This window comes from Phascolarctos cinereus, unplaced genomic scaffold (assembly GCF_003287225.1).
Source record: "Phascolarctos cinereus isolate Bilbo 61053 unplaced genomic scaffold, phaCin_HiC Scaffold_1;HRSCAF=81, whole genome shotgun sequence".
In the NCBI taxonomy this organism is placed as follows: Eukaryota; Metazoa; Chordata; class Mammalia; order Diprotodontia; family Phascolarctidae; genus Phascolarctos; species Phascolarctos cinereus.
In genome coordinates, this window is record NW_027555514.1 from 95,296,842 (window position 1) to 95,310,206 (window position 13,365).

General features: G+C 33.0%; 1 protein-coding gene across 1 annotated transcript in view; it reads right to left on the reverse strand.

Moving 5' to 3' along the window:
* CNTNAP2 (contactin associated protein 2) overlaps nt 1-13,365 on the reverse strand; it is a 1,976,042-nt gene that overhangs the window by 1,423,615 nt on the left and 539,062 nt on the right. The window contains exons 6-7 of the mRNA XM_078153085.1: nt 11,325-11,468; nt 5,986-6,250 (exon numbers count right to left, since the gene is read on the reverse strand). Of these exons, the coding sequence (XP_078009211.1) occupies nt 5,986-6,250; nt 11,325-11,468 (409 nt within the window). The remainder of the gene's footprint in view (nt 1-5,985; nt 6,251-11,324; nt 11,469-13,365) is intronic.

Here is a 13,365-nt window from a genome sequence, read left to right on the forward strand (position 1 = left end):
AACTATGCTAAAAGGCTATAAAAATCATGCATGTTCTTTGACCTAGTAATACCAGTACCAGGTCTGTACCACACACACAAAAAAAGATTAAAAACAATCAAAAGAAAAAATAAGGAAAAGGACCTATATGTATAAAATATGTATAAAACATATATAGAATCTCTTTTCTGGTGGCAAAGAACTAGAAATTGAAGGGATGCCCATCATTTGGAGAATGGCTGAACAAATTGTGGCATGAGATTATAATGGAAGACTATTGTGCTATATGATATGATGAACAGGATGTTCTCAGAAAATCCTGGAAATATTTACATGAGCTGACACAAAGTAAAAGGTATTGTGTACATAACGACAGCAACATTGTAAGATGATCAGCTGTGAATGACTTAGTTATTCTCAGTAACACAATGATTCAAGACAACTCTGAAGGACTTATGATGAAAAAAGCTATACATCCCAGAAAAAGAACTGATAGTATCCAAACTGACCATACATATTTTCAAAACTTTTTTCATTCTCTTTTTTGGTCTATATTTTCTTTCATATGATGACTATGATGGAAATGTTTTCCATGGACACACATGTATAACATATAGCACATTGCTTGCCTTGCCTTCTCGATCAAGGAGAGTACAGAGGGAGAAAAGGAGAAAATTCAGACCTCAAGGTTTTAAAATGAATGTTAAAAATTGTTTTTATATGTAACTGTGGAAAAATATAATACTAAACAAAAAAGGAAAAATTATACTTGTCAATGGTACACAGTCTTTTCGTTCTCACTAAAATATTGCTAATAATTATATTTTAGTGATAGCAAAGTAATAGATTATACTTCCTTGTTGTTGAAAATTTCACTTTAGTACTTTGTGAAATAATGATTCAAAGTTGCAATTCCAAGTTAAGTTCATTCTGATACATGCTTTTAATAACTAGCATAGCTAATAATGATAACTTCCTACATGCACATATGTGTGTACGTATACATACATACATACATACATACGCATATGTGAGTGTGTGTATGTGTGTGTGTGTGTGTATATATGTATATATATATATATAAAATCTCCAAATGAAAGAAATGAATTGTTGAATATAATGATACTCATTTTTATTCACCAACTATGCAAATGAAATTGCAATTATGAAATTCAGATAGTAAATTCCTATCTTCCCTCATAATTGTTTTTTAAAAATCAGTCTGAAGATGTTGTTTCATTTTAACAAATTAATCCAAAACACGTGGAAATTCTTAATTTGGAACATGTTTTAACAAGTCAGAAAAAAATCTATTTATGAGTGCTTTTAATATATAGAAATAAGAATTTTTAAAGGTGACACAATAATTAATATAACAATTTTCCAGACCATGGAAACAGCAAGTGTCCAAAAAGAAAGGGGGTCAACATTGACAAATGCAACAAAGAGGTCAAGAAGGATAAAGACTGAGAAAAGATCTTTAGATCTGCCAATTAAGAGATGACTGGTAATTTAGGAAAGAGCAGTTTCTGTGGAGTGAGGAGTCAAAAATGATGTCGTTCATCCTCTTCAAAAACAAAGGACAAACAACAACAACAATACGTCATAGTTAGAAAATAGTTCTCTGGATGAAAAGTTTATGGAAACCTGTACTTGCAGAAAAAAATCAGACAGAATTGGTTATGCATTGTTTTAAAGGAAAATAAAATTTTGTGGAAAAAAAGTATGTTAGCTGTTTTGCTGTGCTTGGTGATATAAATAAATGGATGATTGACAGTTACTTCATTTTTGTATTGCATAAGCTATAAGCCTAGCAACTCTACAGAGTCACTATCATCTGCTATTTCTAAAGGCTTCTGTGAACAACATTTGAAAAAGCTATTTCCTTAGTCTCTGACAGCTCTGAGAAAATACTTGTGTTTTCAAAGACATTTTTCATTCTGTGGTTCTCCACACCTGTCTTAGGGTTGATAATCTTTTCTACATTAAAGATGGGAAAGGAGGTTTCACTTTTGCACTGGCCATTTTTTCCTTGGGTTGGTCCACTGGTGCCATCTTTGTACCAAATTATTTTCGTTCTTTTCCTAGAAAGGTGAATAATCCTCCACATCTCTGGGTAGGATAATGAGGATGCTCAAGTAATTAATTTGGAAGAGAAGCTCAGAATTTTGTAACTTCAGTCTTTCATGGAGCTTTGAGAAAATTTAGCTTCTGTACTTATGACCTGAATTGGTTTAGCTCAACTTTTTTGATTCTGAAAGGACATTTTTTGTCCTTAAACATATTTGTGTTTTTCAAAGATTACCAGACAGGGAGGTCAGAGGAATAACAGAGGCACATTATTACAAATTACTTCACAAACTTTCTCATCCTGTATTTGTTAACAAGTTGGAGAGAGGTAAGCTAAATTTGATGTAGTAGTTGTATTTATACAAGATAATTCAAAAATCTTAGCACAATTTTGAGCTTTAATAACTTGATAATCATAAATGCTACAAAGTAACAAAAATAACATTAGAAAAGTTAATTAACTTTTAAATCAATAATTACTTAATATGATCCAATATAACCATCATCTGATGCTATACATATCACTCTAAGCAATTTTTGAACATTGTAACAACTTTTATATTTCTGGCTCATTGAAAGGATTGAATGGGTAATCTCAGGCTTAAGATTTTCCAAAGAATGGAATTTTGATGCATATACATAAGTTTTGCTATATGGAAATAGACTGGTGACTAAAGTGGCTAAACAAGTGGTGACAAGAGGGAATAGAAGCTTGGCAGAGGTGAAGGGAACTGTTTTGACAAGACAATTGGAAATCTCATTTCAGGATGCAAAAAGTGAGCAAGAGAAGAGAAGAGAAGATAGATTAAGACATAAAGAGGTGTTGTAATATGGATAAGATGAGTTGATAGAGATCCTGGGAGAATGACAGTCTTCTGAAATAAAATAAGAGCAAAGGTCATCTGTCAAGAGAGTGAAGAATAGAGCTGCAAATTTGAAAGTAGGTGAGGTTTTGAACAGCTTTTGTGGGAAGTGTTGTAGGGTAAGAAATGAGTCAAATTATGATTGCACAGAAGTGATATCTCAAATGAGGTTAGATGGAATAAATCTGTAGAGGACGTAGTTATCAGGGTTTCAGAATTTCCTCCAAAAACAATAAGTAATAATTTCAAAATGAATTTTTTTAATTATATTAAATTAAAAAGGCTTTGCACAGACAAAACCAATACAACCAACATTAGAAAGAAAACAGAAAGCTGGGAAATAAATTTTACTGCCAGTGTTTTTGATAAAGGCCTCTTTTCTCAAATATATAAAAAACAAAGTCAAATGTATAAGAATACAAGTCATTCCCCACTTGGTAAATGGTCAAAAGATATGAATAGGTAGTTTTCAGATGGAGAAATTAAAGCTGTCTATAATCATATGAAAAAATGCTCTAAATCACTATTGATTAGAAATATTCAATTTAAAACAACTTTGAAGAACTATCTGACACTTATCAGTTTAGCTAATATGACAGAAAAGGAAAATGATAAATATCTGAGAAGATGTGGGAGAATTGGAACTCTAATGCATTGTTGGTGGAGTTGTGAACTGATCCAACTCTTCTGGAGAGCAATTTAGATCTATGCTCAATGCATACCCTTTGATCTAGCAATGGCACTACTAGGTCTGCATACAAAATAGGTTATAAAAAAAGGGAAAAGCACCCACATGTACAAAAATGTTTGTAGCAGCTCTTTTTGTGGTGGTAAAGAATTGGAAATAAAGGGGATATCCATTGATTGTGGAATGACTGAACAGTTGTAGTATATGAATGTAATGGAATATTATTGTTCTATAAGAAATAACGAGTAGGCAAATTTCAGAAAAAAAAAACCCTGCAAAGACTTACATGAAATGACACTGAGTGAAGTGAGTAGAACCAGGAGAATATTGTACATAGCAACAGCAACACTGTATGATGATTAACTATGATAGACTTAGGTCTTTTCAGCAATAAAATGATCCAAAACAATTTTCAAAAGATTTGTGATAGAAAACATTAACCATATCCAGAGAAAGAACTATAAAGTCTGAATGCAGATTGAAGCACACTCTTTTCATTTTTTAAAAAATTTCTGGTAGTTTTTCCCTTTTGTTCTGATTCTTCTTTCACAACATGACTGATGTAGAAATAACATGATTGTACATACATAACTTACATCAGGCTGCTTTCTATTTTAGGGAAGGGGCAGGGAAGGGAGGAAGGTGGAAGAAATTGAAGCTCAAAAGTTTACAAAAATGAATGTTGAAAACTATATTTATATATAATTGGAAAAAATAAAATAATATTGATGAAAGGAGTGTAGAACATAGTGCAAATTAATGGAAAGAATAGGAAGTTTGGATAAGACATTGTCTGCCTTCATGTACCTCATAATCTGGCAAGGGAAGAGGATACATAGGTAATTATATTACAAAAAACATGCGTGATAAATATATCAGGGAAAGAAAACAAATACAACACTGATATTATTATTTCTTTGATTTATTTTAGCACTTCGAAATATATGATCTTCATTTATCCACGACTATTAATAGGTATATTTAAGGGATAGGCAAAGAAGTAAGAAAAGATTTTTTATTTACATTATGTAAATTTCCATTCTGGCTAATTTTCATCCTGTAGCTAAGTAATCATTCTGATGTTACAAGTTGTGTTCAAGGATTTAGCAAAAAAAAATCTCTTCAGATTTCACACTTAATAGAAATAATTTATATTTGTAATTTTATCATATTTTTAGTGTTAAAAATAAGATTTTTTGTCCTCTACTGAGCAGTTTTTTCCAATGACCCATTCTTAGCCAAACTATATAAATATTACATATGAAACTAAAAAAGATATACTCCCTCTTCCAAACCCTTATTGCAAAGAGGAATCTTTCCATTAGTATTACCTAGATTCAGAGAATCAAAATCTAAAGGCAATAGCAATAAAATCATCTGGTCCAGCCTTTCATTTCTAAATTGGCTTTCACTCAAACCACTGAAAGCACATGACTGTCTCCTAGAAACAAGTGTGGGAGAAGATCAATAACCAATTCCAGGGTTAAACAACTCAATACCTTGCTTAAACTTTCCTTGTTTCTAGACAAAGTCCCTTGTTACACTTGAAACTAATTTCCTTTTTAAGTACCTTCAGTGTAGATAAGAACATTACCTCAAGACTATTTATTGTATCTTCTTAAGAACAATGCCCTGGGGATTCAACTGTATAGGGGGACACCAATATTTTTTTTTCCTATCCTACTTTGCCTAAATAATCATTCTATAATCTATATCTCAGAAGTCATCTATTCTTCCTTACACACATTTTCCCTACTGACTTTTTTTTGGGGGGGAGGAGAGTAACTTTCTAATTTGGCAATAAAAAATATTAGCCCAGCTCACTATGATTCACTGACTAGTATTTGATATAACCTACAGATATGTATCTATATCTATCTATCTATCTATATCTATCTATCTATAGATAGGTAGATATAGGTAGATATAGATAAATAGATATAGATAGATAGATAGATAGATAGATAGATAGATAGGTAGAAAGACCTTTATCTATATTATTTGTATCCTAATTCAAATAAGATCCTGTTGTCAAGAGTTGGAAACCAGTCCTGGACAAGGGACATTAAAAGTCAACTTTATATCAAGTGACCAGGCACTGTTTTATATTACTTGAGATTAGTATCCATACCTGTTAGAAAAATATTTACTCAGGTAGATGGAAATGCAGAGAGAAGAGTAAATGATCACAGTGAAATATTTTCAAAGAATATCAGGAGCATTTTTATAAAGTTTACCTTGTTCATTCAACTGACTATTCAATAGAAATAGTTTTCTCCAAACCCTCCATTAATACAGGGTTACACTTAGAACGACACTGACTGCTAAAGGTACTTCTGTGGACTTCACGTGGATAGTTTCAATAGTAAATATGTTTTCACTGACCTGAGGAAATGTCGATTTGATTCTTTTTGTTTAATGTAATGTTGATACGGACACCAACTTTGCTCTCAGTGAGGTCAATCTCCACATTCCCTAAACCATCTGCAAAGTTGCTGAAGAGCAGAAGGCCATTGGGATTCCATGTCCTGAACTGGAAACTGACTGAAAATAGATCCTGGTTGGGGCGGCCAAGTACCTCCAGGTAACTTGTGGCATTGAAGAACACAGGGACCGTATGTGGCTCCACACAAGAAAAACTTAAATTTCCCTAAAGCAAAACAAACAAACAAACAAACAAACAAAAAGACAAACAAAAACTTCATGTACCTACTGAAGATAACCAATTAGTTTTATAATCCAGTGGTACACTTATGAACCCCCAAGTTTCAAACCAAAACATAAACTTATCCCAAATACCCACTGATTTACTTGAGACCATGGCATGAAGATGGATGGTTGAATATTTCTTCATTAATAAACATTCTGTGTCATTAATATCACATTTAGAAGCCTATCAAGTCAAGGTGTACAACATAGCCCCATTACTTGTGGAAGGAGACATGATATTATGTGATGCATTAGTTAGACAAATGTGATCTGTGTACATTGATGACTCTGTGTGTGTGTGTGTGTGTGTGTGTATGTGTGTGTGCACGTGTAAGGATGTTCTGTTGGAGGGAAGATAGCAGATATGCTTCTGGAGTATTCATTTCTGATTTATATCTTCCCATGGTGACAGTATGATTCATGAACACAGTGTGGAGGGATAGGTGTCATTGCCCTCTATCGAACATTAGCTGGATTATAACAGATATGCTCATTAATATATCATTTACCACTCTCAGATGAACAGAAAGAATAGCACTTTTGTTTCACTGCGTGGAAACCTGACATTTTAGAAAAAAGTTCTTGTTTCACTTTCAGAACCAAGATGTGTGAGCTCTTACTTTGACACTGATCATCAATGTTAATGCCGCACCCCCTTACCCTTTCCCCAGATTCATAGCACTAATTTTGAAAGTGCTAAAGAATCATGATGCTGGAACTGTGATGCAGGAGAATGCTTGATTTTGAAGCAGATGCCCTGGATGTGAACTGCAGCTTTGCAGCTTATGACCTGTGTGAACTTAGACTAAGTATTTCCTCTTTCTACAAGCTGTCTGTCAACCTTTCTTTTATTCTGCATAATTCTTTTCAGTGTGATGAAAAAATAATTCAGAATATGTAATTATAATAATTTAAATTTAAGAGTATTTGAGGTAAAAACAACTTTGGAGGCCTAGTATTACTCCCCGTGTGGCAAATGATGGAAGTGAAGTCCAGTGACTTGGTCAAGGTTATTAACTTTGTTAGAAACAGAGGCAATAGGAGAACCCAAGTCTTCTGATCACTATTTTATTCTCTTTTTATTTTTAATATTTTAATGACTTTTTTTTAAGCTCATGAAACTATAAGTCATTATTCTAAAAAATCCCAAACCTCACTCTATTTGGCCACAAACTAAGCAGGATTTTGGGGGGGTGTTTGTTTTTTTTGTTTTCTGTTTCTTTTTTTTTTTTAAGAGAATTTCTTACTGTGGTAAATAGGTCCTCAGGGAAATTTATTAACTCATTCAGATTACTAAAGGATCAGGAGAAAATTACTGAAATCTCTGGTGGGCTGAAATACAACCAGATTCAATTACACTAAGGTTTCATTCTATATTATTTATTTGTGGTTCATACACTAAGACAAATTCATAGGAAAGCCTATGCTATATCAATTATATCTATAACTAGGGTAGGGGGACTGGAACATGGCCACAATTCACTGACACATGGATGGAGGCAACTATTTGTTATAGCAGTCATTTCTTTTGCTACTACTGCATTTCATGGTCTGTTTCCCCATCCTGCCCTACGTCATTTCTTCACAGTGAGTCTCATAATCATGGTGTTGTCTGTCTCCCATGGACTTATTTTTCCCAGTACTTTCCTTCATCCACTTTTTCCTTGGGATAACAAGTGATTACGTCCTTAAGGCATGGGATGGACTTTCTGAGAAGATGAGATATCTCTTTTCATACATGTCTACAACTGGACAGATTGTCTTCCATGACAGAGCAACCAATGTCCACAATTGAATTTGCCCAAAGTTTAAGAGTTAATAGTTAAAGTTTTGATAACAACGCTCTTTTGTATCCCAATAAATAATTTTGCATAGATGAGGCAATTAGGTGATTTAATTTCATTCCAAATCTTGCTTTCCAGGCAGTAATATTTTAGCATTGTTCTCATGTATGCCACTGCTATATGTATGCTGCCCTGATAATTTGACAGACTAATATACATGGCTTAGCAATGGGATTATGTTCAGACAGCCTGACAATAATTCACAAATTCAGGGTCTAGACGTAAAATAGTGAAAGAGGCAATTAAACCAATGATGTTTGCTGAGAAAGATTTTGATAACTTGAGGGAAAAGTATTATCTTTGCTGAAATTATTTGGATAAATTGCCTTGGCTCCATTCATTTTTAATGTGTAGACATAGTCTGTGAAGATGACATTTTCATTCTGTCCTTCAATTTGTTTTTCCCTCCAAACCCTTGTATACCCTAAAATGCCATGGGTTTTTCACACCTGTGCAACACGTCAGCACATTAAGAATCAGATCTAAAGCTTCATGTCTCTTTGAATTAATATTCAAATTAAATTTAAACTCTAAACCTTCACAGATGATTGTTTTAAAATATTTCCTTTAAGTGATGAAAGGGACTGTCTTTGCTTATTAGCTGGGCTCTTGGACCTGACCACATACTTGAATCATAAGAACTGTCTTTATGGCAAAGTAAAAGGCTTTTCTTGAGTGATCAGTGGCAAACTCTGCAGCCTGGATGTAATGAGGGAAAGTGGCAGTGTGTTTTGTGTGTCAATCTTTCACTGAAATGTCAGCCTCCAGCATCTTTGAAAGCAAGTCTCATGCACAAATATTTGCTCTCGTCTAGAAGTTCTTTCTATATAATCCCCCACTTCTCTTTGTTTTGCCTAGAGCTTTCAGAATGAATTTAAATTCTGGCTCTAAATTTCATTTCACTGTTGGGAATGTAGCGTGTGTGTGTGTGTATGTGTGTGTGTGCGTGTGTGTGTGTGTGTGTGTATGTGTGTGTGTGTGTGTGCATGTGTGCAAGTGTGTGTGTTCCTCCCTTTATGCATATTTGTTTATGTGTATTTTAAATGGTTATGATCATAGAATATCCTCACTTCCTTTTATATTCCATACACTTAGCTATTCAGGAGCACCTACATATATTTTGTGAGATCTTTTGCATAGACTTCATACTTTACATAGATCTGTGAATCAAGTGAAAGTGGCTCAGGAATCAAACAGAGAGAGTCAGAAGGTATTTAATAAATGTCCATCCCATTGACTCATACAAAAAAAAAACCCTCAATGAAATATAACATAAATAATAGTTTGAAATGAAAGTGCCAGTCACAGATACTTGTTCCCATGTTTAGAAATTTTTAGGTAACAAATGAGGATAAGAACAGTTTAATTTGTCTCTTTTTTGCTCAGTGGCTTACAGAGTGCTAGGAACAAAGCAGGTGCTTAATAAATTCATGTAAAAATGACTAAACAGTTTATTTTTGCATAAATGGGCCAACAAAATGGATTGCCCACACTACTATATTAGTCCTCAGGGCTAAAAATGATCATCGTTATGAATAATTATGTTCATAGCTAGAATATATACAGCACTTGAAGGTTTATAAAGTGCCTTATGTATGTTATCTCATTACTCTTCAAAATAACCCTTTGTATTAAGTACTATTTTTATGCCCATTTCATAGATGAGTATACTGAAATAAAGAGGGATTCAGTGACTTACTCAAGGTCATGTAGTGTAGAAATAGCTGGGGCCAGAATACAACTGAGGGCTTTTTAATTCAAAATTCAGTAATCTATCTTACTCTGATATCTAGTTGCATTTGACTATATACAATTATAGATTATATCCTCACATAAAACAATCTTATACTTAAATTACTTCATCAGAAATTTTCTTTTAAATTTCAATTTCAACACATAGATTAAGTCCAACTGTATTTTATTTTTAAAGGTTGGAGTTATTTTTTTTTCTTGTCATCAGAGTTAGTGACTTTTATATTTAAACATTGTAGTAAATTCAGTCATATTGAAGATCTGAACTTACCACTGTTAAGGCCCTAAGGATTTCTAATTGACTGCTACTTTTATGTTTATCTCATGGTCCAGTAACTGGGCAGTAGATACTAATTGTTCTTGGAAGTACAAAGGCCCACATTATTGTTAAATTTTTAAAAAACTTTCATTCTACCCTTTCCCATTGATATAGCTATGATGAATCCTAAGCTTCCCATAAAATACAGAGATTAAGAGGGTCCACATTTGGTTAAGGTCTGGTCCTAGTTTAGCGAATTCACACCAAAGTTAGAGATAGGGAAGTGGTCTAGGCACCAGACCCCAAATTTTTAAGTTTTTTTGTTGGAAAGTATTACTCTGGTGATGCCACCTTTAATGCAGGTATAAATGTTATTTTAAGTGGTTCTCTTTCAAAATTTAAATTGTTTGGCTTTCCTATTAAAATTTTTCTTCTCCTCTTACAGAACACAAAAATAAGAGAACTGTTTTTTTAAAACTTTTTTTCATATATTGCATTACATAAAATATCTTAAATGTAATGTCATTTAAAATGCATTTGCAAATAGAGATCTACTTATAAAATTTCAACTGGACTAGGAATATATGGCTCCAAGTTATCCCCTATAATTGATATATTTTTACTCTTTGTAGAGAACTTGAAAATACTAGTTGTTTGTGTCACATTAATGAGATCCACTAACGTGTCTTTAGCCTAATTCTGCTACAGTCATCTAAACCTGAGATGTGTCAGGAGTGTAAGCATCATTTTATGACCCAAAGTAATATAGGCTGCTTCAGGAGTAGTAATTTTTAAATTTCATTAGAAATCTTGAAACAACACCTGAAGTGACCACTTGTTGCATATGCTATAGTTTATAGAGGATTCTTTTTCACAGTAGATCTAGTTGATTGTCTCAAAGGTCCCTTGAAACCCTTAAAATATGTGATTTGTAATAACACTAAGGTTTCTAACTATATCATATGTTTGTTGCATATTAAAGCAGAAGCTTCAAAAAGCTTAAAGTTCTTCACAAATGTAAGTTATTTTCCTAATTCCTGCTTTTTGACTCCAATGTCACCAATCCTCCCTTCTTCTGTACATGATAAATTACTAGTTCAGACAAGTGACCTTCTTTCATTTATCTATAGACTAAAATTCATTAAACAGACAGGACTTACCACATTGGAAGGCTCTAACTTTTTCCTCTTGGCAAGATCAGTAATATTATTCCCATTGTAGTTAATGCTTTCCATGCATCCTTTGAAATTCTTTCTACTGTTGGAACTTGGTTTCCCAGAAAAAGGCAGACCTCCAAAGGTTATCTTTGAGAAAGATGAAGATGTACAGAACAATATAAATACATTTTTAAAATAGCACACGGAAAAAAGTAGATACATTATCCAGTGATGGAGGCTAGTCACAGAATAAAATGTGGGCAAATCTCTCCATGTTGAAAACAATGTCAAAATATCCTTCTCCCGTTTACTAGGAAAGTCTTTGTACAGTAAAACAAATCTTCCCTAAAGGAAATATTACTGAGGGTAATACGATTTCAAAAATAATTAAGTTGCCACCAGTATCATATAATTGGGTGCTATTATTCTGTACTTGCTGCTGTAGGTTTTTTTACAGATTTAATTGAAAAAGTTTTCTAAGAATTTATGAACAAGGTGAAAAAGTCAAGGTGCTTTTGCCATATATTTGTTAATATTTGAAAGTCAAGGATGGCATATTCTCTTTAATTATGTGAAATAGTCATAATATCATGAAAGAGGCAAATATTGAATCTAGTAAAGAAACTAGAGTAAGACTTTGATAACACAGAAACGAATCACTGGTTTAGTAGTAGATAAAAAGGACAGTGATTATATGTATGCATGCATGTTTGCATGTATTCAGCTGTGTACATGTATATAACACATATACAAACATACAAAGACATATACAATGCACATGCAAATGTGTATACACATGTAGTATATTCTATGTATATAGGATTTGACATTGTAGAATGCATATACATACAAACATATATTTATTATATACATATATGTGTATACATGAGTATGTATATGTGCATACACATCACTGTGCATATACACACATATGTGTGTACATATTATATGCACACATATGCATATATTCTATTCCATATATAAATTTGACGTTATAGAATATACGAATATAAACACATGTGTATATTGTCTCCTCTCCCAATACACACACATACATAGATACACACATGAATTTGACATTGTAGAATATACATGCATGCATATATATACACACCCACAAACATACATACATGTTTATATATGCGTCTGCATGTGCCTATATGTGTACATATAATATACTTTATATATGCATGTATACATGCACATATAATATACATTTTATATATGCATGTATACATGCACATACATACATATATACACATATATAACATTATAGAATAGATACATATTTATACACATATATCTATATCTATATTGATCGATCGATAGATAGATAGATATTTCTAACCAGAATAATTTAAATGTTTACATCTACCTTCAAATTTTTGAAGGGCTAAAATATAGAGGAAGTGCTTTTGTTGTCAACTTTTCTTTAACAGGGCAAAACTAGTTTTCTTCCATGGTATAAACAGATTCTTGTTTAATTCTAGATTAGACTAGATGACCTCTGAGATACCTCCAAATTCTAAGATTGTTTTATTCTAGGAAACAATTGAAGAATCTGTGAGTATGAATGCGTGACAGAATGTCCAAGGGGCAACTCTAACTACATGGAGATGTATGGGGAGCTACCAAACTTGGGTGAAAAATTTTTTTGCAGTGTTGTGTTTACAAGACAACAGACTGAACTCGTCTTCCAGCACCTTGACAAGCAAAAATAAACCAGAAAAATAACACCAAGAACAACAGCAGCAACAACAACAAAACTCACTGCTCATATAACAATTATGAGATGCTCGATTGTTAAATCTTTCCAACAGCATGAAAAGATTGAGGCAACAATTGAAATCATGAGCTCTAGTGGGTCTCATTTACTCTATGGGGATTAGACTATCCTCCCAAATTTCATTTGTATGAAAGAAAGGCATCCGATACCACGTCTGTTTTAACACCAGTGTCAACTATAGGCAATCATTTGACATCTCTGGGCCTCAGCTATTTCACACAAAATATGAAAGGGACAAACTAGAGGGCCTTTTCAATT